This window comes from Myzus persicae, unplaced genomic scaffold, assembly GCF_001856785.1.
Source record: "Myzus persicae strain clone G006 unplaced genomic scaffold, MPER_G0061.0, whole genome shotgun sequence".
Taxonomy (NCBI): domain Eukaryota; kingdom Metazoa; phylum Arthropoda; class Insecta; order Hemiptera; family Aphididae; genus Myzus; species Myzus persicae.
Genome location: NW_019102203.1, coordinates 835,442 through 859,324, shown reverse-complemented (window position 1 = coordinate 859,324; position 23,883 = coordinate 835,442). Strand labels below are relative to the sequence as shown.

Below are 23,883 nucleotides of genomic sequence, written 5' to 3'. Positions count from 1 at the left end.
ATGATTGCAAAAATAATATTTTTCGTTTCAGTTTGATTGTCGATATACCTCCTCATACCTACATAAATATTTATTTTCATCACATAGTTTGCGATAAGTATTTCCAATTACCTTACGTGCGACGTTATGACGGACACTTGACACTGGTAACGAGATACTCGCGTGTCTATAATACAATGTACAGTGTGGTTCATCCTTATATTTTCCTTTAATAACGAGTTTATCCAAATTTAGATTTTCAAGATTTTTAATTATAGTTATTAGGTACTTAAAGACTATATTTTCAAATGCTTAATTTTTTTTTACGTTTTACAAAAGGAGTAGTTCTGCGATGAATTAAATATGGGTTTTTAAATGAGTATCGCCATTTTTACTATACACTTTATTTTAGTGAATAATTTTTGTGAACATTTTGATGCATGTACTTAATTCGAAATTCAAAGAAGTACTATTTGAGTTATTAAAATATTTTTACTAATTATAACAGACGTATACAATAATCTTTAAAAATGGTTTTACAAAAACATTGAATATAAGTATTATATTGGATCTAAAAACATGAACGTCAATGAATAAATATTAATTCTACGATTTCAAAATTTTAAAATAGCCCGATATTTTTCAAGACCATCTAGAGAAATATATTCTTATCCTTAGTACACTGAGATAATAAATAACTAAATAAAACTATTGGATTCTTAAAAGATAATCCACTAAAAAATTTAATTTATAGTAGAAAACATTGGTTACTCATTTGAAATAGTAGACGTTTGTAGTATCAAAGGACATCCTTTTATGTGGTAGTACAATAACAATCTAAGGAATTTTAAAATACGGTCCTTTAGACATGAATTATTTAAAAATTAAAAAAACTAGATTTTGAATAACTGCATTATTGAAGGAAAAAGGGGGTGATCATGATTGGTGAACCACCCCTTGTATATTATTATACATCAAAGTCAATAGCCTCGAAAATTTGACTATCGCAGCAATGCGCGTTGTGGAGTCCCTCGTCGTAAGCGCATCACGGCCTACCACCTGCACACCCATCACCCACCCTAAGGACGTCGATTCGTTTTACACGCTTCATTACGTATTAATTTTATGCCATTCTGAGACGTCTATTATTTAGTACACGTATAAAGTATATACATACACACGGGGTGATCTATATTTATTCACTTAAACGACAGTATGCGACGTTTTTATATATCTATAAATCAAAAACTCGAATTTTCAGTTGAAAAAACTAATACCGCCACGAGATTCATTGACGTGCGATAAACCTCTATTCAGACGGTTCGCGACACGAAAATATAAAATCTAGTGACGAATAATAATTGGTGAAGTGTCAACGACGTCTACTGTCGCTTTGATATCGGTATCGTTTCAAATAGTTTTCAGATTACACCTAAAGACAGACAAACAGCGTAGTTTTATATACTTTTAAAAGTTCCGAGTCCACGGATGATACACGTTAAAGAGGTTTACAACTCCACTGGCAACAACTGCAGTTCATTAAAAAAAAAAGTTTGATCGTTTAAAAAAATAACATTCCGTATATAGCTGCGTACATGATAATATACAGTCTGAACAGTTGACACTCGTTATGTCGAAAAGTATCGACGTTTTTGAAAAATTTTTCCTACTTATTATAGGTTGAGTCATTGCAACACAAAATACACATTTTAAATAGAATATACTACATAGTTTTAGTATTTTTTTCAAAGTTATCGTTTTATGAAGTCATATATAATTTTAATTTCGTATTCTGAGGCAGAATAATTTTACTTTGAATTTCAATATATACAAATCTAATTTTTAGCTATAAAAGAATTATTTAATGTAAAGCGGAGTGAAGGGACATCGCAATTCCCGCAAAATGTAGGTCCACTTCTCCGCTTCAAATAGGTACTTATAAAACTAATTAAGTACTCGTCCAAAATTCGTTTTTATTTACCGAAATTGTTAAAAATATTTATTCATTGATTATGCTTTGGAATAAGAAAATTTAAAAAGCAAGTTTTCACGCAAAAAATTAAAATGTAAACAGTTATAACGATAAAAGTAATATTAATAACAAATATTTAGTTAAAATATTTCCAAAGATTTAAGTTTAGATTCTATTCGAGATAATTACAGTTGAATTTTAAGGGAATCGTTCAATTTATTAGTCTGTTCGGGTGGCCGGCGAGATAGTATCGACCAATGTACTAAATAATTTCTGGAGGGGGGTCGGGGGTACTTTTTTGCAATATTCATGTATATGTAATACAATACGTGCCAAAAAGTTTATAAAATATACAAAACAATATTATAATATAGTTGATATTAGGTATTATAGGTATATAATATTAATAATATTTAGGTACACTGTACAGCGTACACTCATGTAGTATGCTCAGTATGAAGTTTTATTTTTTATGTTTTATTAAGCAATATCAACACACATAAGACGTTATAAAATGTATAATAATAAATTAAGAATTCCTTTTTAAAATTATTACAAGAGATAAAGTTGGTTATCAAATTATTGCTCTTGTTTAATATGTCAGTACAAACTATACATAATTTTGAAGCCTTCAAAAGTTTCTTGAGATATTTATTTCCGAGGTTTTGGTAATAGACAGACAAAACTTTTTAGTTAGGACTTTCAGCGAAGACTTTTTTAGGCCTATGATCGATGAATCGTGCATCTAGTTATTCAATAAAATTGTCGAGAAATGTTAAAAACCAAAAATAAAATTTACCTAAATATACTTTAGCACAGGCCTAAAATGGTGGAAGGGGGGGGGGTAGGCTGAAGGGGCTATAAATTATAGCAAGCTGGAATTTTTCAGTCTCCATTGTAAATTATTTTTATTTTCATTTTTAGATTATAATATTATTGTGTTGTGTAAGCGAAAGTCCGAAACATTATTGCCTATACCCCCTTCCCCTCTCCTCGTATAAGTTAATCACTCTACGTATCTATGTACTTACCTTAGAACCTATAGATTTACAAAAACACAGTCTTAAATAAAAATAAAAATAATCATAATTGTAATTTAAAAAAAAAAGAATTGCTTTCTCGATTCACTAAATGTGTAATCACAGAACATAACATAATATAAACTCAAACGCATTATGGTACAGTAACTAGAGTATTGTTCAACATGAAGTTTTAAACTTGACGAAACTGATATAAACTTGATTCCCAATTACTGTTGACGGGAGAGTAATAGTTTCGTAGATATAACTGCGGTTCCAAGCGGACACTGTTTACTGATTATTGTGAAAACTAAACATATGGGTTTGAACTATGATGATTAGGTACATTGATTTCTGTTCCACACTAAAAATAACATGGACTACCTATTACAAATTTATATTTACCATTATTAAACAGTGATAAATTATCAGTAATTTAACAGTTTTAACATTTTTCGATATTAAGCAGTTATTAAAAAAGTAAGAAAAAAATAGACTTTTATGGGGGGGGGGGGGGTAATAGACCCTTAGCTCACAACTACGTAGTAGATTACTAACCTAACCTAACAAGACTGCTTTCTATAATGGATTATATTTGGCTTGTACACGGCAAACACATAATTTTAGAAGAGTACATTATATAAATATAATATATTATAATCTTATCTTTTTCGATTAGTTTTTGGTAGACCTTAAGGACCTTAAGTTAGGTTACGTTACTGATGTTTTTTTTTTGTACATCCCGAGAGCGGGTGTATCGTGTTTTAGTATAACATAATATTGCGAAAGACAAGCCACCCTCCATTACACGTACCACGAACGACATGTCAGTCTACCCGTTATTTTGATAGATACCTATAAACTATAACTATATTAAGTGTGCGCATGTACCTATCGTAAAACGGCTCTCCGGTTACGATGATGATATTCATTAAAACCGACGACGAGCACGAATTATTGTTGCGGCATCGACAAGGTGGTTGTTGAGATCCTATAAATAAGCATGCACACAATGCGTCTTACCATTGTAGTATAATACTATGTAGGTAGTGTAAACGCGATTTGTCGAGAGTAGACAATTTTGAAAACAATCGCATCACGAGCTTGATAATAGTAATAATAATATTAATAATTAAATATGTTAACTTAAATATTATACTAAATAACAGTCAATTTGTCGAGCGTGAGGAACGGTCACCCATCTACAAAATATGTGAACCACTGAAGTGATCGTCTTCCACCGCAACTCGTATTCATAATGCCGTTTAATTTTCACGCAATATGCTACCGGAGAGCACGGGTGTCTCCCAAAAAAAAAAAAAAACGCTTCCAAATCTAAAATATAACTTAAAACTATTATTACTATGACTTTGTCATATTTCAAAGACTTTGAATGGTTGGGTTGGATGAAGACTTTACAACGGGAATCTGTAAGTCATATCGTTATACGAACGCGATTATTTCTGCTCGATCTGGTTCAATTCGATTTGTTGGCATCGATTCACACATTCGGAAACTCCAGGCGTCGTCGTCGTACAAGTCGCGACGTGTTTGTAATTATAAATTATCGCCACCAACGTAATAACCTATAACGGCCGTCGTTTGAACTAATGCGGATGATTTATTGACAAAACTGCGCACACTTAGAGTTCACTGCCTACCGATTTTCGACTAAGAAATAATGTACCTACGACCATATATAATATATTACACGTGGTACCAGTAACGACTGTACAGTTGTACGCAATAATGGGAGTTTACCAATTTTACTACTCTTAAAATGACCTTTCAAATATAAATAACAACTTCGCTCGGTAATTTTCAGGGTCGATGGACCGATTGCAATAGATAATTAGCCGTTGGTCATTTAAATTTTAAAAAAAGCGGGTAAGTGGCAGTCACCCTGCTGTACAGTAGTTTAAAAGTTTGTCATTACATCGGCTAGGTGTGAAATTTGAATTCATTGTGTACGAAAAAAAGATTTTGAGCGAAGATGGTTAGGTCCGATAGTATCTTTTATTTATAATATTTATTACAAATATTATTACTGATTATTATCTATTTTTAAATGCTAAAAAAATGTATTTAATCAACTATAAGTTAAGATAACATATATTAGTTAAACTTTACTTAATAAAAATAATAAAAAAGTACATTTTTAATTACAAAATAATTTGTACATTTTCAATAAAAAAAATTGTGAATTGTATTTTTAATATTTTTCAACTGATGTTGTAAAAATTTATCAGGAACCTTGAATTAAATTATCAAGTTTTATGACCTAATGTCCTAAGAAATATAATCTTATGGTCATTTACAGAAAAAAAAAACTAAAGAAAATGAAAACTGAAAATTCCCTTAAACAGTTTAAAATTGGTTAAAATATTTCAAAAATGTTATCAAGTATAATATAAACTAATAAAATAAACACATTGTGTAATTTATATTTTAAAATATTTGATTTCAGAATTTGTACTTTACTGATATATAAAATACACCTAATGATATATGGTGCTTTTATTGTATTCTTGAAAAACCTTTATTTAAGTTTTTATTCGGACAAAAATAAAAGATATAACAATTTCACCTATTCAACCTAAGGTGAACATAGCCTATACCCAAATTGTTCAAACTATCATATTATGTAATAGCAAACTTTTATCCACTTCTCGAAAAAATATGTTCTCGATTTTTTCGCATTACCTTGATTGGTTGATACATGACGATTTATTCTGTTTCCCCTTCCGCCGTTCTATTTTGTAAATAAATGCTCTTTTCCACAATATATGTGTATGTGTGTATATTATGTGACGTGTTTCAAATGTTTCGATCTTTTGCTGTACGATCGGAAAATGTTCAAATGGAACATTGAATTAATTTACTGTACTCCATGTTTATTCTGAACTACAAAATCGGTACTAGAAGGAGGATATTATTTTCACATGCAAAATCGAAGGAAAAGTAAATACATGGATCATGAGTTCTGATTGGTGGCTTACGTTGTTTCAGCGGCGAGGAAAACCGCTAAACAACTGCAGTTGTGGGTGCAATTTTTATATCGTACCTATTATAACATTGACAGATTACTTAATATTCTTGGTCACTTATCTATTGATCACACATTATTACCGGATTTATGCAGAGTTTACATCACACCAAGATGTCAAGATAATTTTTTAAATACATTTTGTTTAAATAATGCAAATATTATTGTACATATTTTATGTCTAATAAGTTTACATTTTTAATTCAATATCAATATTCTTAATGTTGACCTATCTTTACATAAACGCAATATTACAAACAATTATTTGTCGGTTGCTAAATTTAAAACATAGATTATACCTATGTAATAATATTGTACAAATAATAAAAATAATACTTATGAATTGTAAAAACATAATACAAATCCTAATTATTACGTAAGTTAAATGCATAACGATTGCACGCAGTTATTTAAAAATTAAAAACGATCGTGGAACGTCGATTCAAATAAGTCGAATTCAGTTATCATCGTTTTGCACACAAAGATGACCTTTGAGCAACGGCTCGAAATCGAAATTGAATATTTATCAGAAGGGTATTCGATTACAATCGCGTTACAGGTCGAAAATATTATTCTATTCTTACATACACTATACTATACAGCCACGGTGCTTGTGTGTACGATTTAATAGTAATAATAATAATAATAATATATAGTTTGGAAAAACTCATCAAACGTCGATTTTCGGCGCAGTCGAGCACGGCGGTATTCGTTTTCGTGCAGCCGCTCCGCGTGTACGTACACCCAATCAGGCCTTAATTTAAAAACAAAAACGATCGGAAACGGATGGAAAAAAAACCAAAACTAATACCGAACCGTAGTACCGCAGCAACAAGAATGTGAGGGATTTTATTGACTTTCGCGTGTCCAAGAAGAGAGGAAAACAAGAATTCGTTATATTATTTTTTTTTTTTACGCGTTTCGCCCTGAATGCGAACCGTGCAGCAATACTATATGTGGCCTTTATAGGGTACCTATTATATTATATAACCTCCATACACGTGGCAGACCGCAAAGTGTAACGATCGGAAGTATTGCTGGCGCCGCCGGTGGTGGTGGAGTAGTGGGTGCAGGGGTGGCGTTATCGGCGCGTTGCTGATGCCGCGACTGCTGCATCTACGTTTATCGTGTTCACTGGAGTTAAACTTTTTGACGAATTTCGATCAAATCCCAGATTTTCCGACCCCTCCGCCGTCCAGGTCGCGGCCGCAGTTTTTGGGATTTTTCACATATTAAACCGATCGAAAAAAAAAAAAAAAGAAAGAAAAAAAGCAATTTCCCTCACTCCGTTACTCTCGCCATCGCCATTCCTCTCCACGGCGGTCGTCGCCGTCCTCGTCCTCGGTCCTCTCGCCCCTTCTCGTCATTCTCCGACGACGACGGCCATGCTATTATTCTTCCTTTACCGGTTCGTCTCGTATCATCGTCGACCCGTAAAACCCTCTGTCGATACATATACCCGAATATATATATATATATTATATAGGTACCTATACGTGTATATGGGGCGGTTTCCGTCGCCGTCCACGAGATCCGTTTTTTTTTCTTTTTATCGTCGTCTTACCCTCTTGCATAGGTACACTTACCTATATATACGATGCGAACGACAGATTGACAGACTGGTATGTATAGACGTCGTCGTTGTCGTTTTCGTCGTCGACAAGAGATCAAACCGACCTCTCATGCGTGAGATTTCGTCAGTAACGTCTTTAGATTTTCGGAAAATCGGTCTAGACTACACTATATACGTATATAAACCTACGTTATCTGTAACTTTCAGCGTTATATATACATGCGTATATATATATTTAATGTAAAATTATTATGCGGTTAACAGCGGGCGATTCGATTCTCTGTCTCTCTTCGTCTCGTTTTTTTTTTTTTTTTTGCTACTCATAAATTTTCACAGTAATAGTCTGTTTCGGCACAAACGTATGCAATAGGTATATGTGTAATATATAATACATTCTGAAAATCGTATAAATATAATATTATGCTCGGCGAGCGATAGTTAATATTCTACGCATATACGTCGAACGATTTGAATATATATATATACATAGTATATACGTTAGCATACATCTACCAGACACATAAATTATACGGCGAGCATCGTATACGGTTGAAAAAATTTACTTTTAAAATTTCCTTTCAAACATTTCACTCTCTCTCTCTCTCTCTCTCTCTGATCGATTAAAGCTATGATATCGGGTGATTTCATGTCGTGTATTATTGTAGTACCGCAAAGTCACTGGGGTTTGGCCCTTGAATGACGCCAATGACCGACGTTATAAAATAATTACTATGGGTATTTTTTCTTTAGAACACCCTCAGTGTCGTCTTAGGCCTGCGTACAAAACATTGTAACATTTACATATATTTTAAATAACATTTAAGAGTTAAAAAGGGTCTTAACAGGGTAGGTTAACCAATTTTTTATAACTGGTTAAAATAAAAATACTCTTAGATAAGTTATAATCAATTTAAGTTAAATTTATTCCAAAATTAATTCGAGAAACTAAGTTAGGTTCCACTTCTTATGGAAATATATAAATTGAACCAAGTTAAAAGTTACAAGTTACTTTTTCTTGAAATTACTCACATTCATATTTTGTTTCAACTTCAGGAAAACAGCTGCTGTTCAGTTGTATTTAACAGTGAGCATTAAAGATCACACATCATCTTAGAATAAAAACCAATTATAATATTATAGTACTATATTAGAGGTATTAGAAATATTTAAAATAAATACACAAATGGTAATTATTTATATTATACTAAAATAAATTTTTTTTTCAAAATTGTAACACGTGGATCCGTGATAATAAGAAATAATTATAGTAACGAACAACGACAGAACCCTGTTTGTAAGAATTTATTCAATTCTGACAAGAATAATACAGCCGATAAATGAAATGAAATTCTCTCCTTTCATTATGTATGTTGTATACTTTAGTATATTGATAAGTGTGAAATGCGCATAGATATATAAAATTAACATTTATATATCTATGGAAATGCGTGAATAAATCGTCCATTTCATCTTAGCCCTCGGTTGATGTCACGATTACCAAAACATATTTTAAAACCAGTGTAGCCACTCACAGAAATATAATATGGAAATAATCAATTTCTAGTTATTAATACCTTTTAATTAGAAAATAATAAATATCATGATGAAGTAACGAATACATTTAATGTTATTTTGTCATTAAATATCATCTAAATTGGACGTTCAATGTTTAAATTATATTTCATACAAATATTTAACATTTAAGTTCGTATAATATTACAAATTACGATCATTTTTTCAATACTATATAGTTTTTGGACCCCCTAGTTTTGTGAAATCGTAAAGGTCACCCCGATGGCTCACATGAACTGGAAGAGTCATAACTCATTCCAAATCAATTAAATGTTGGTACCGTGTCTTCTCTGTGCGTTCTTTGGTGTGGGCCATACGGACGAGTGGTTCGTTTGATTTATTTTGAGTTTGATTGACAGCAGTTCAGACCATTATTTTTTTTACACTGCGGATCATGCGTGGGTCTCTCGTCGCAATTACGATATGCGCTGGCACGAAAAACAAAGGCTCGGAATGCCGATGCAAGTTTGGTGAACTCGTCGGCTAGCTCTGTTCAGATGATAATTATATAATATTTACCCGTGCCGAAGACGGACGTCACCGCCGCCGTAATGTAAGCACGCTTCGGGAAACCTATATTATTAAATATAGCGTGTGTATAATGTGGATAACGTTCCGCGTTTCTGGAACCGTTCCACCACAGGAGATTTGAAAGTCAACGAAGATCAATTTTGATGCCTATACAGCAATGTTGACGTGTTGTGTACAAGATCATTCGCCGACAGACAACAATACTACATGCGCGCACACACACACACACACACACACACGCACACACACACGCTTGTGTAATATCGTATGAACAAAATAATTTTGTACGACGCCGACGGATGATCGATCAGCGAACATCGAGCGAGACGATACTCGGCTGTTCTAATATCGTAAATATTTGATGGATATAACATAATAATATTACAGATAGTACAGTGTACACATTCCGCGTACTCGTATAATGATGTGCACGACATGAGATCATGAACCTATTAAAAGCGTGTTAAAAAAAAAAATCATCTGCAACACGATAATGTACTGTGTATATAATAATATTGTTATATTCGATGATGATGAATTACAATATTTAAAAAAAAACGTCGTTTACAATAATATACATGCTAGTTGACGGGCTTATTACGAACGATGATAATGTTACTCGCGCACAGTGAACGTAATAGAGATATACATATTTCGTGTACACGACGTATATACGACGCACTCACATATTAATATATTACAATTATTATTATTTACCATTATTAAGATGTACCCGAGCGTAAAGAAACGAAAAGTTTGACATTTGGACAAGTTAATTAATTGTATCGACTCGTCGTTAGCGGTCTATTGAGCGACGTTTCAAAGTGACTGTATGTGTGTGTGTGTGTGTGTGTGTGTGTGTGTGTGTGTGTGTGTGTGTGTGTGTGTGTGTGTATAATACTGTGGTCATGTTTAACGCTCGTTTTTCTAGAACATAAATATGTATTATTATGAAATATTGTATAAATTCGTGTACCAAGACGCATACGATCGTCTATGCAGAAATATCAGACGCTCTCAATATTCGGTAATGTTTTTAGAACCATATTCATTCCGGTCAAACCTGAAATCAGTATAATATATTACATTTTTACTAATTTCTTCATATACGGCACAGACACTATTTTTAATTTCACAAAATCTAATGATATCATATTATTTACGCAACGAATATTGGAAGTAAGGGCACAGCTGGAAACGAATTAAGCTTTACGTTTGGTTTTTGCACCGAATTAGAATTGATTTAACAACTCGAAGTACAATAGTACGCAATGGATAGAGACGGATATTATAATAGACAATTTATATCTATCTACTTGAATACTACCTATAGAACAAAATATAGCAATAAACAATAAAATTGCTTAAATTTAATTGATTTTAAACGATTTAGGTATGTCATGGTAAAATAAATTAAAATCTTTTATAATTTTATAATATAATATAACATAATTATTATTATAATGTATTACAATCGTGCGACAGACGCAATAATAACTTTACGATGATTATTTCCGATGGTGATCGAAAATTATACCCTATGTATAAACGTTTCACGATAATCAGGCTAATCAGGCTAAATAAGCATGTGAATACAGCCATTATTATACTATCTATTAATATACCTATGGAAAAATGAATACATGGTAAGCTAAAAATAAAAACACAAAATAACACAGAAATACTCTTTAAAGAAAAAAGATAGAGTGACTTAAATCTTGAAAAAAAAAAATATAACGTATTCACATAAATTATGATGTGATATTATCATAAATTAAAAAAAAAGTAGCTAAAGCTAAAATTGGACGGAGTGAGAAAAAAAATATTATAATAATAATTGTACTCCAGTGGTTAAAATAATATATACACTCGTTCAAAATAGGATAAAAATACATATTCAAATATATGTAAATTAAAATATACCCCCTCTTTAAGTGTAGCGGCCATCATCTTTTGATTTTTAAATGGCAGCCATTATAATGTTTATACATAATATATTCCTATAAAGAAAATTAAAAAAGTAATGACGGTCCAAGTAAAAATAATAATAAAATGTTGTTTAAAAAATACAAACAATTTATTAGAAAGTAGGTAGGTATTAAAAAGGTTTTTCCATTATAATTGAAATATTTGTTTGTTTTTTGCAATTAAATCTTTTGTGTTCAATATTACGTTGAATAAATTAACTTTTTAAAATACTACACAAAATGAAATGTATATAGTTTTGACAAGTTGTATTTAATGTTTAAAAAAAACAAAAAATCATCAATAAGAATTTAGAAAATTACAAAAACGTAAACACAGCAAAACATGCCTTCACGCGAGTTATCTCAGTAAAGCTCAGTAAAATGTAAAGAGATTTTAAATAAAAACAACAATTTGACGGTCGCCTTTTCTAAAATAAATTGCCAAATGACCTTGCAGTATTAATATAATATTTAACATACCACTTTGTACTTTGTAGTACAAATGTTTTGCACATTTGTTATGCGTCGACGGATATCTCTGGATCATTTTCGATGAGCTTTATAATACATTTAAATGTGCCTTACGGTCATCTAGGATTAGTTGAATTATGTATATTGTATGGTAACGGCAGAGTAGAATGAAACAATAAGCGATAATGTTAACTGGCTAATTGTAGTTAAAATATTTTTTGTTCAAAGGCTTATACATTTTGGCGGAAGACAGAAGATAACAAATGAAAAATCGATTAAAGGGGGGAAGATTAACTACAAATAAATCAATACAAAAAAGTTGGAGCCTTAACATTTTATAAAATTTATTTTCACGCTAAAGTTTCATGAAATCATCATAAAGTTTAAAAAAAATTCATAATATATTGAATTATAAGAATTCTTCTTTCATGGAATAACTTTATTAGGTTGTATTATGTACCGAGAAATAAATTAAAAGTAAGGTAATATTTTTTATACACTAAGTATAGTGTTTAATAATTGTAAACTAAAATTTTGAATATGTCGTAAATTCAATATTAATGAAAATACTTGTAACATTTTTCTTTAATTTAAATTTATAGTTTATACACACTTTACCTATACATAATGTAGAAATAATCACATAATTTATGACTTTCAATTTCCATATACATTTTATAATAACTCATATTTTACACTATAAGATAAAACTATTTTAATATATAATATAACAAATTAAAGTTCAATATTACTTAATATTTTAAACACATCTATATTGTGTTGTATTTTTGTATGAAAATAGAAAATTTCGAGTTAGGCATATATTATGATCTATATTAGGTAGGTACCCACATTATTGTACATTGTACATAAGCCGTTTGAGTAATACGCGTGTTTGCATATGATTAAAGTTTAAACCGTTGAAATGCATTTTCTCTCTGCCATTGAATACTCTACTTATCGTGTACAAATCAAACGGTACCACTTAACAGATAATCTTGCAGAGAGTGCATAATATTATTATAATTATTTGCCGATTAAACATTTACGCGCGAAAAAGACGACCCGATACTCATGTTTCGGAGGAGTGTGTTATTGTGAACGAAATTACGTCCGGTCGGTTTTATCCACTGTTTGATAAAAATAATAAAATTACGAGCAGCAGCAATGGCCGCGTCACACACACGCTTCCGGTGCACATGCAAACATACCACGAGGTTTCGGTTCCGGCCTACGCCGCCACCATAATTTGTCGGAGAAAAGGTGAGGCGGAAACAGACGCGATCTCGCTCGAATCAGATGTTAAAACTGTGCAATAAAACACGATCATATTATTTAAATGCCGTCACGCAGTCTGTCCGTATACTAATTATAATAAAATACATGTTATACGATGAGCTGATGTCGTGAGAGATAAAACCGATAATTATCCTCTGGATGAAAAAAATCTATAAACGACAGTGCCAGCTGTTTATTTGTATGCACTCATAAAAAAAAACATACGTATTTGAAAATTATTGTGACAATATGGTGTGTATAAGCACGACATCAAGAGAAAAAAGTCATTTCGATCAATCCATTGTTAAAGGGAAAGAAGGGACGTGAATGCTTGGCGAACCATTTTGGGTAGTTAACCTAATGTTGATCGTATGAAATTCGGCGGCACCTACGACTTCTTATTTTGTTAAGCGTGTATCACGTTTGGTACGTATAGAGTTTTATTTTTATAATGTTTTTTTCATCAATTAATATTGTTTTGAGCTATCCGTCATAATGTAAATACTATGATATTTTTATGCCACTGCATACAATATATACAGTATGCACCGTACATAGTTATGAATATAATTTGATTTTGTTAGCACTTTTTTAACCTGTACATTTTTTGTTGAATCAAAACGTGACTGATGTAGTTATTCAATGTTTATTTAATTATCGTATTGATTTGTAACCTTTTTTTATAATATATATTGTAATTTCATTTTCCGAGGGAGCATTATAGTTTTTTCCTTTTTCAATGGTTATGTACATAAATGTTGAATATTGAAGCAAAAATGTACATTGGCGATGCTTCTGAATTATATGAATTTAAAAAATCAGATTCGAACAATCCGTACAGACGAAAAATTGTTAAAAAAAAGTATACAAACAACGGATTTTTTCAACAAAATTAAATGTTTTTAATGTAGGGTGAATGACCTTAAACGTATTACGTCGAGGAGCTCGGATAGGCGTGAAATTGACTGTTTCTAATTATTCCACTTGGTATTAACTTTCTACAATACTATCAATATGTTTGAGATTAATGAATAAAAATACTAGTTACTAGTTCAAACATCCATTGTATTTGTAGCATCCTGTTCGGCTTTGTATTTCAAACTTAAAGACAATAATATAGGTAATAAAAATAATAATTCAATGTGTAACACGGCGAGATGTATAGGCAATTTAGGTACATTACTTTTATAAAAATATCTTGCAGAGCAGTATACCTGTGTTCAATAACAATGTTATATTAACATTAAATATTTTTACTCGTTTCACTCTTCGTTAGGATTTTTTTCTTTGTCTTGTTTTCAACTTTTGGACGTTTTTTCAACACACTGAGGTCACTCGGTAAAAAGATAAAATTCGAGTGGCGGAAAAAATATTATCTGCAGACTAGCCGTTCTCCCACTACAGTTCGTGGCGATGCACAATATTATTCACTTGACCTTGCAAATTCCCTATCCGGGTGATCCCTGACTTGCAGACTTTACTGAAGTCGTGTGTTACGTGCCGGAACGCAGTATCACGTTGGAATATATTATTATTAGATCGAAAATTTCAACTTTTCGACGATATCTTTTGAGGCAGTTATTATGACCGAATGCCGACAAAGTACTTTTCAGTAAGTTGCCATAATGTTATAGGTACGATTTCTATAGGTGGCTTTCTAAAAACTGGGAATCGCCATCGTACTGTGGTGAATGGTAGTTTTCTAGTTGGAAAATTTGTTCGAGCGGGAGAGACTCGACCATAACGTGAACAGGAGGAATCGACGGTACCGCCAGTGATGGAGTATTATAGAAGTTTTCGAGCATGCGTGACAGATCCAAAATATAATATTATTTGCAATAATATAGAGGGAAAACGCATCTCTAGAACGATTCGTTGTGATGTATCGATGACTTTAAACTGCAGCAGGCACTCGGGGGCATGCATACGTCAGATCTTAAAAAACCGAAAAAATAATATGAACCGACGAGCACAGCGGATTACAATACACCCGAGTTTAGGCACGTTATGTCTTTCACGAGCGTTTAAACACACGCGGGGGGCTCTTCCTAATGTGCACAGAAATGCATAAAAATATTGTACGATACGGTCGATACGCGGACCAAACGATAACTATACTCAAGTATTACCTTATCATAGTATGGTTATATTATTGCATTACGGTTACCGTATTTTAACGTGTAAATGTTTATTTCTGCGAGTGTAACGGGGGATTGCATTGATGAAAAATCGCCGCCTCGCCTGCAACGCTAACAAATTCGCGCTGTTGGATTAATTATGCAACCGCGCACCGCCACCGACGAGAGTTAAAACAAATAATTTAAATTGTACACGGAAAATTAAAAATTAATCATTTTTTTTTTTTTTTTTTTTAATCTCGACGAGCCAGAACATGATTTATTAGAATCCATTGCCTGGAGCGCCGTCTATAATATATCATAACGAAGTATATTCACGGTCACGTTATTATTTATATTCGTAAATTGATAAAATTCAACGGGTCGAGACCGGCTAATGAGAATATTTGTTTAAACAATTCTCGTAGGATAATAATAATTCATCACGAGGCCCTTATAATGGTATGTATACATAAATATAAAATATACTATGCGACTCGGTTAACATCGCGCCCCGAGCAGAAACGTCTTTATTAGAAGGGGTCCACATTGAGTCCGTATAATTCAATCACGTCAGTCGTCGACGTTTTTCTTTCACAAGCCCAACGTCCCTCCGTCGTCGTAATTGAACGCGACTCGATATTGACGACGGTTTTTCTATTTTTCTTTTGTTTTCCGTTTGAAGTTAATAATCAAAGCTATTGAGTGACATTATATTATTATGTATAACAATATGTAAAATTATGGCAAGTATCTACACTGACGTGGACGTTTCAAGATTGAGAAATGTATACAAAGAGATTTATTTGACCCACATTGAACTTAATAGACTGTTAAACTATTAGTTTATTTTTAAAGATTAATACTTTTCAAATATTCGTGACATTTTTATTAATATTTTTTTCATTGTTTGTACGAAATCATTTTAAAATGTACACGAGTAAAAATAAATGACATATTTGTGTTGGTGACACTTTTAATTTAATCTATAAAAGTAAAATGTTAATAAATTGAATATATTTTTTTAGCATCCAATATTTATATTTATTCATATAAATGTTTCCATAAAATATATTGTGTTATTATAGAATATTAAATCAGAGTTACAATGATTTAGGATTAAAAAAAATAATGCACTGGCTTTGATAAAATAAATAGTGAAAATGCTTAGACAAAAATCTTTTCAACAATTTATAGATATTTTTTTTTTTCAAATCCACTAAAATGTATCGTTACTATGTGTTTTGAGCTCTCAGTCATTATAAAACATACATTTATTATTATGATATTTCAACATTAACGTAAATAACTCGAATTCTGGATTTACTAATGTATAATATTGATTTATGTTATAATAGGATGTAAAAACGAATGACTTAAGCCTCTGAGTGGGATGGCAGCTAATACGTGTTGCGGGTTTCAAGACATGATGCGTTTTGTTATTTTCAATATATAACTAAGCATAAATGATACATGTGCTTCAACGGAGCAAAAGTTTTTTGAAAGTTTTATGTAAAGACATTTTAGTCTTCAAATGGATAATTTATTTTAGTCCTGAGATGTCGTCCGGTCAAAAGCTAATTTTTTTCAGAAAATATTCTAAACAATGTTTATTTGTGTAGAAAAAATATACTCTTAATAGGTAGACATTTACTCAAAATAAGTAAATACACAGAGAGGTAGGTTGGCGAATTTTCCCAGTCCGGGAAGTATGATTCAAACCAGCTCATGCACCACAAATATAACTTTAAAGCATAATTAATGCACAACAAATAACTATAAGGCATTATTTTGCTTAAACTTCATAATTTGTTTGGTGAAACTCCAGTTAAATATAATATAATTCTAAAGGTAATACAGGAATACAACAATTGTAAAAAATAGTTTATCGTTTTTGTTACTAAATCTTATAAATATTTATCTCGCATGTCATTTTTTGTTTTCCCCGAGTGTCTCGCTGACTTGTTAGTATTTTATCGTCACCACTCACATCAAATAATTAATATAAACTGTAAAAATCAGTGGCACACCAAGTGCCGTACCAGTAGTGACGTAAAAGCGAAAATTATATTTGTTCGAGCAATTAGAATAAACCAAAACAAACTCAAGGTAATGAAATAATTTACTTGCTACGGTTAGGACATGATGTATTTTATTATACCTGTAATTATTTCGAAAAAATATTGTGTAGTCAGTAAAAATGTGTTGTCGGAGACAAACAACTGGACGGTGGTCGGTGAGATTTTCGAGGGCTGCGGATATTATAAAATATCGGTATGGCGTATTGTTATAATAATTCACTTGCATCCATATAGCAGGCACAATGCATTGTCAAATACAATAGATGTATACACATATCATACGATTACCATCATAGACCATAATATATCATAATATTGTACATACTTCTCTACTATAACCGAACGTTCACAACTCGTCAAACCATTCGCACCTTTTCGCGGACGACCCAACATAATACTATGTGTCGCATTGTGATTCGTAATACAATAGGATAATGCTCAAATCATTTCAATCCCACGAAGTAGTCATTATCGAAATATAAAAAAATTGGACGGTTCGTTCTATTTTTCACTAGGATTTCACCTCTAGTATTATAATAATAAACGTGTATCTTAAACATTCTTGTACTATGCGACGTATGATTTATATTATGACATTTTAATATAACTATAGATGATTGCGAGCTCCGCTCTGTAGACGAATATTATGTAAATTTCTCACCGTTATCACTGTCTGCCTACCGTGTCCGCCGTTGACGTTTTTAAATATAATATAGGCCTTCAACACTGTCACCGAGGCCGGAAGCCTCCAGTGGCGTGCCGAATATTATATTGGGTCTAAATTAATCCCGTCAGTCAAATAGTTTGAAAATGAAAAATGGTTCATCCATTTGTAAATAATTATTAATAGATTTCCATACTATCCTCGTTGGTATCGAATTCGAGTACAAAAACGGGTAATCATATTGTGGGCGGCATAGGGCGGTAAGTTGGATGTGTTTATCATTATTTACGTGGAAATGTTTATATTTTTATGTTTCATCTGTCTATTTAAATACCTATACAATAGCTATAAGTTACAAGATAAATGATTTACCTAAATCATTTTTTCAATTTTTTTATGGGCATTGTTAATAATGTCTATTCTTCTTACGTATTTATTCGATTTTATTTTCGAATTATTCCTTGTACGAGTGCACAACATTGTAAAATACATTATTGTACTTGGCGTAACAATTAACCTAACCTAACCTCTGCCCACTCCGCAATACATCACTCGTACTTAAAAACAACAATAAACGCGGACACAATGTCTGTGCCCAAACAAGAGTCAATAATTATATTCGCCTTTAATCAATCATGACGTGTCTCGACGTGTTCGCAGGCTACGGGAACGTGACTCCGCGGACGCTTCTGGGCAAACTGGCCACCATATTGTACGCAATTGTGGGCATGCCTTTGTTTCTGCTGTACCTGTCCAACATCGGTGACATACTGGCCAAGAGCTTCAAGTGGATATACGCGAAATGCTGCCTGTGCCGGAACTGCAAGAAACGCCGAAAGCGCATGTTGGCCATACAGCGGAAGGAACAGTGGAAGGTACCTGTATATTATAACAACGTGTATAGAGACTGCGCAATGAATGCCATAATATAATATTATAATAATACTATATTGTTATACACAGAATAAAACGAAAATAATAATAAATAATATTATTATAATATACAGACTGTGGCGGCGGCGGCCAAACTGCACTGTCGATAGTAAATCAAAAATGACGTTGATGTATCGCCTTCGAGCGAACGGCACTTAATCTTTAAACCGGTAGTGGGCGGTGCGGGGGGCCAGGGTAACGGGCTATTTGGTCTCCTCTCACCGTCGAGTTGTACCTACATTATAATAATATTATACTAGATTGGATTGTTATTATTATTTTTATTTTTGAACGCAATAGCAGTCGTTATTTAGAACAAAACGTCGACTTTTGTGTTTTTGGAAAAAAAAAGCTATTTTGAAGCATATATTATAGTATTATACACAATATTAATAATAATATAATAACTTACAGTGAAGGTTTTGCTGCGAAAATCGCATTCGAATATCGGTAGCAAAATATTTTCTTCGGGTTTGCAAAAAAGTATAGACCACTTTAAATCACAATATTATATGCGCATAGAAATAAAAATGGCCTCCTGAGAAAACTATAGGTATTTTATCCCTAGCGTCAAAATAATCATTCTGCATTTTTTTTATTATCTACGTCGTCTTTCCTGTGTCGTTGTAAATAATACGCACACATATACTTATGCACATATATATATATATACCTATATAATATATATTATTAGAGTACCGATATTCGAAATTATTTTTCTTTCAAAGCCCTGGTGACATAACCCGCACCATCGTTCATTTCACATTTGTCCTGGCCGTCGTTTTTGTGTACCGTCGTTATAATAATAAAAATAATAATAATAGTAATAATAGTAATAATAATAATAATAATAATGATAGTAATAATAATAATAATAATATTTCTCAGATGGATATGCGAGACTTCAAACTGAACACCGGCGTGCTCACCGAGGGCGAAGAGAGCGACGACGAGGGCACGACCGACGGAAGTTCCTCGTTAAGCTTCAACGACACGCAAGAGGTTACCGTGCCCATCTCTTTGTGTCTAACCATAATGGTCGGGTAAGCGAACGTGGCGATGGTGACGGTATAATAATAATAATAATATTACATTATTATGACACTCGACGATAAGTCGGGTGTACGGATTAGAAAATCGTTATGTATAAACTATGAAGTCTAAATGGAACATAAAAACATTTTATTTTATTCAAAACCTTACAAAAAAAATTTGGAAAAAACTTATCTGTGGACTTATAATGTACCAATAACAGTGATAACTTACAACGTGTGACGTGCATAAGGTATTGAAGTACTAAACAATGTCTAAAAATGTCTGCAATAAATTTTTGGACGTTTTTTCTATGTCTAAAATTTAATTGTCTACCTATTTGTTTCTATTTATAAGCATTTAAATTATATTGGATCTTATCGAATCAATTAAGTAATTGAAGAAAATCATGGGTCAACGTTTACTACCCAAATGTAAATAAGATAGCATCGTATGTAACCTAATTAAAATATAATATTATACGTTATTATTGAATATTTGACTTCAACACGTTTCATCGCAAATGGGTTTGTAAATGACATATCATACATACATAAATGGTAACATAATATTAATTAATTACAATATGCTCAGTTGTTCCCGAAGATTTTCTTTCATTACTAATGAAAAAGATGTCTTGAAAAGCGCACGTCGTAATAAAATGTTACACTCAAATGATTTCCTTCAATTTCAATTTTTTTTAATTCCGAGATTTTCATTCGTCATAAACACAATTCAATGTACAAGACTTTTTTTTATTTCTCTCAGGTGATATTTTTTATTTTATGTTTTGTATAAAAAAAATAATAAGTGCAAAGTATTACGTCCTACACTTCTACTGTATTTACATTTTAAAAATTGTTTGAATATTATAACCTAGGCGGTATTAAATATTGTATTAGGTACATACTAATTGTCATACTTTTATGATTCACGATATTCTGAGAAAAGAAAATTGAAGTTTCGTAGAATTTTTTGTAAGTTCCTTCTAACCCTCCTTAACGTTTTCTTATGTACCGTAAAGTCCATGATGAGCTGGTAATTCATAACACTATTTACCATTCTACCCTGTACGACCAATCATTCTAAAAATTAACCTATAACCCGTATTATCGATCCACCATTTCTTCTTCAATATAGTCTGTATTAGTTATTATTACATACAATTTCAATATTCTCTCTTACTAGTAAGTATAAACTTAGGCTATTGTTATTTTTATGTATCTACCGTATCTGTGCCCTTGGTGACCTGGCAGTTTTGCGAAAAAATCACCAAAGTTATCTATGTAAGACAACATATTATAACACTCAAAATATTAATCTAGATAAAAACGAATCATTTTAATCTCACATTTGTAAGATAGCATTTTTACGATTAATGTTACAATCATATATAATAAATAAACTTCCATATTTTTTATACTCGTAAACAAGTATGGGTTTTAAATAGTTTTAATACGATTTTACTCGTTAGTGTGTACTGCAGACTGCAGAGAATCAAAAATCTAGATATGATAAATATTTATTTACTTTAATTTATATCCAGACGGAATTGTCATCATCATACGTTGAATGTATAATGCCAACCACAGATCCCTGTTACAAGACCAATTCTCTTTAATAAATAAATAACGATAAACGCGTTATTTCAAATAGTATATTATTTCGATATTAAAAACATAATTTTTCTCCGGGGTTATTTCGAGGACCTCAGAAACGGTCCGGTCCGACAAATCATTATTGTTTTTTTTCTTCGTAACCTAATGAAAAGGGCGAAAAAATCTCCACACTTAATCGGTTTTCCATAAAAGCACTCGGAGAATAATTTAATTACAGCCCTACAGGCCATCCGGATCGATATACGACTTAACCGGCCGGCGGCCACACGATAACGGTCCCTTGGAGGTGGAATCGATACAGCGGATATAGATAACGAATGAACGCTGTTCATCATTCACGTATTATTGCAACCCGGCATCGGTAGGTGTAGTATATATCGATGTAAATTATTTACGACCAGATAATCCGCCCCGCACGGATGCACTGTAAATTTTCCGGTTATTTTGCCGTCAACGCAGCTTCAGCGTGCGGAATTTTGCACGATATATATCTCAATAATGCATGTAAATAATAGAACGCAAACTCACCGCCTCGTTCGGCGTGAAAAAGGCTTCACTCGCGTACGACATAACATACATTAGCTATAATAATTATTGAATCGGAGTTATCGTAGCAAAGTCTTAGATTTTCGTCACTCAAAACTGTGTACCGTCCAGTGGTCTCAAACTCGCAGCCCTCGAACCCTTTCGGTGTGGCCCGCAATAGCTTAAACATTTTTAATATTTGTTTTTTTTTTTACTTTTGAACAATTTATTTATTTATTTTATTTATTTATATTTAAACATCAATAGTTATCAATAGGGCTCGGGTTTAAATGCCCTAAAAATACCGAAAAATGACCTTTCAAAAAATGCATTATTTATTAAATAAATACAAATTAAATTACTATCAAAAAATAAGGAAAAATTAAAATTATATTTCATTACAATGTACAAAAAAAAAAATCAAAATTAAAAATTAAATTACATTTGCATTGCATTTTACAATAAGAATTTCTTTAATGTTTTGGAATTTAAATGGTCGACGGTTGTCTGCCAATAAGTTTTTATGTATTGAAAATGACCTCTCTACATCGACTGAGGTGATAGGAGCAAACTTGAAAAATGTCAGATCGTTTGGTGTTAATTCTTCTGGAATAATATTTTCTGGATTAATATCTCCTTCTTCTTCTAATATTTGCCATATTTTTTTTATTTGGTTAAAGCCTTTATTTTTATTTAAAACGTTGTCAAATTTTAAATTTACGTTTATTCAAATTTGACTTGGTGATTTACTTATAGATTTCCTTGGATGGTGTGACATAAAGATTGTAAAAACCGGAAAACCTGATGTTAAATTAGTTCAAATAGTTCAAAATAAAAATAATTTATATTACGTAGTACTATACTACTATATAGTAGGTACTTATATTTCAATAACGTCAATTTTTTTAGTCATAATACGACAAATAGATAAAAAATGTTCTAAAAATTAAAAAATACATTAAAACCGTCAAAAATGCCCCAAAAAATTATTGTGGTTAGATCGCGAAGTACTTGAAACATATTTGTATCTCGGAAAGCATCGAGTAAGATATCCCAAAAAAAAGATGCAAATGCATTGAAATCCGAGCCCTAGTTATCAATATAATATTATTTGACACTCGTAATGTTTTATTTTTACACCCTTCATTGCCGATGATATAATTTTTATTTTTATCATTCGTAGTAATCGAAAATCAATAATGATTTGTAAAAAATTGGTGTTTAAGTGTAGGTAGTGTACGGACTTAGTCCGTGTGCTTTGTGCTTAACTCACATATCGTTATGTCTATATAAATTGTACAGACAAAAGTAAAAAACAATAAAAGGTCTATGAAAATGTTTTGACCTCGAACCTTTGATGCATAAATATATGACCATCGGGTAATTTGAGTTTGAGACCACCGGTGTACACTCTTCTCACACTGCAGACGATCTGTATACGAAGAATACGCTGTAGTACGGTTGTCGTTATAAAAAAACATTATAAGTGTTGGAATTGATTGGG

The 23,883-nt window shown here is 31.9% G+C and overlaps 1 protein-coding gene across 1 annotated transcript in view; it reads left to right on the top strand.

The window, feature by feature from the left end:
* The window catches only part of LOC111031544 (TWiK family of potassium channels protein 7-like), a 95,246-nt gene that overhangs the window by 51,544 nt on the left and 19,819 nt on the right, over window positions 1-23,883 (top strand). The window contains exons 2-3 of the mRNA XM_022311547.1: window positions 18,931-19,145; window positions 20,092-20,246. Coding sequence (XP_022167239.1) covers window positions 18,931-19,145; window positions 20,092-20,246 — 370 coding nt within the window. The remainder of the gene's footprint in view (window positions 1-18,930; window positions 19,146-20,091; window positions 20,247-23,883) is intronic.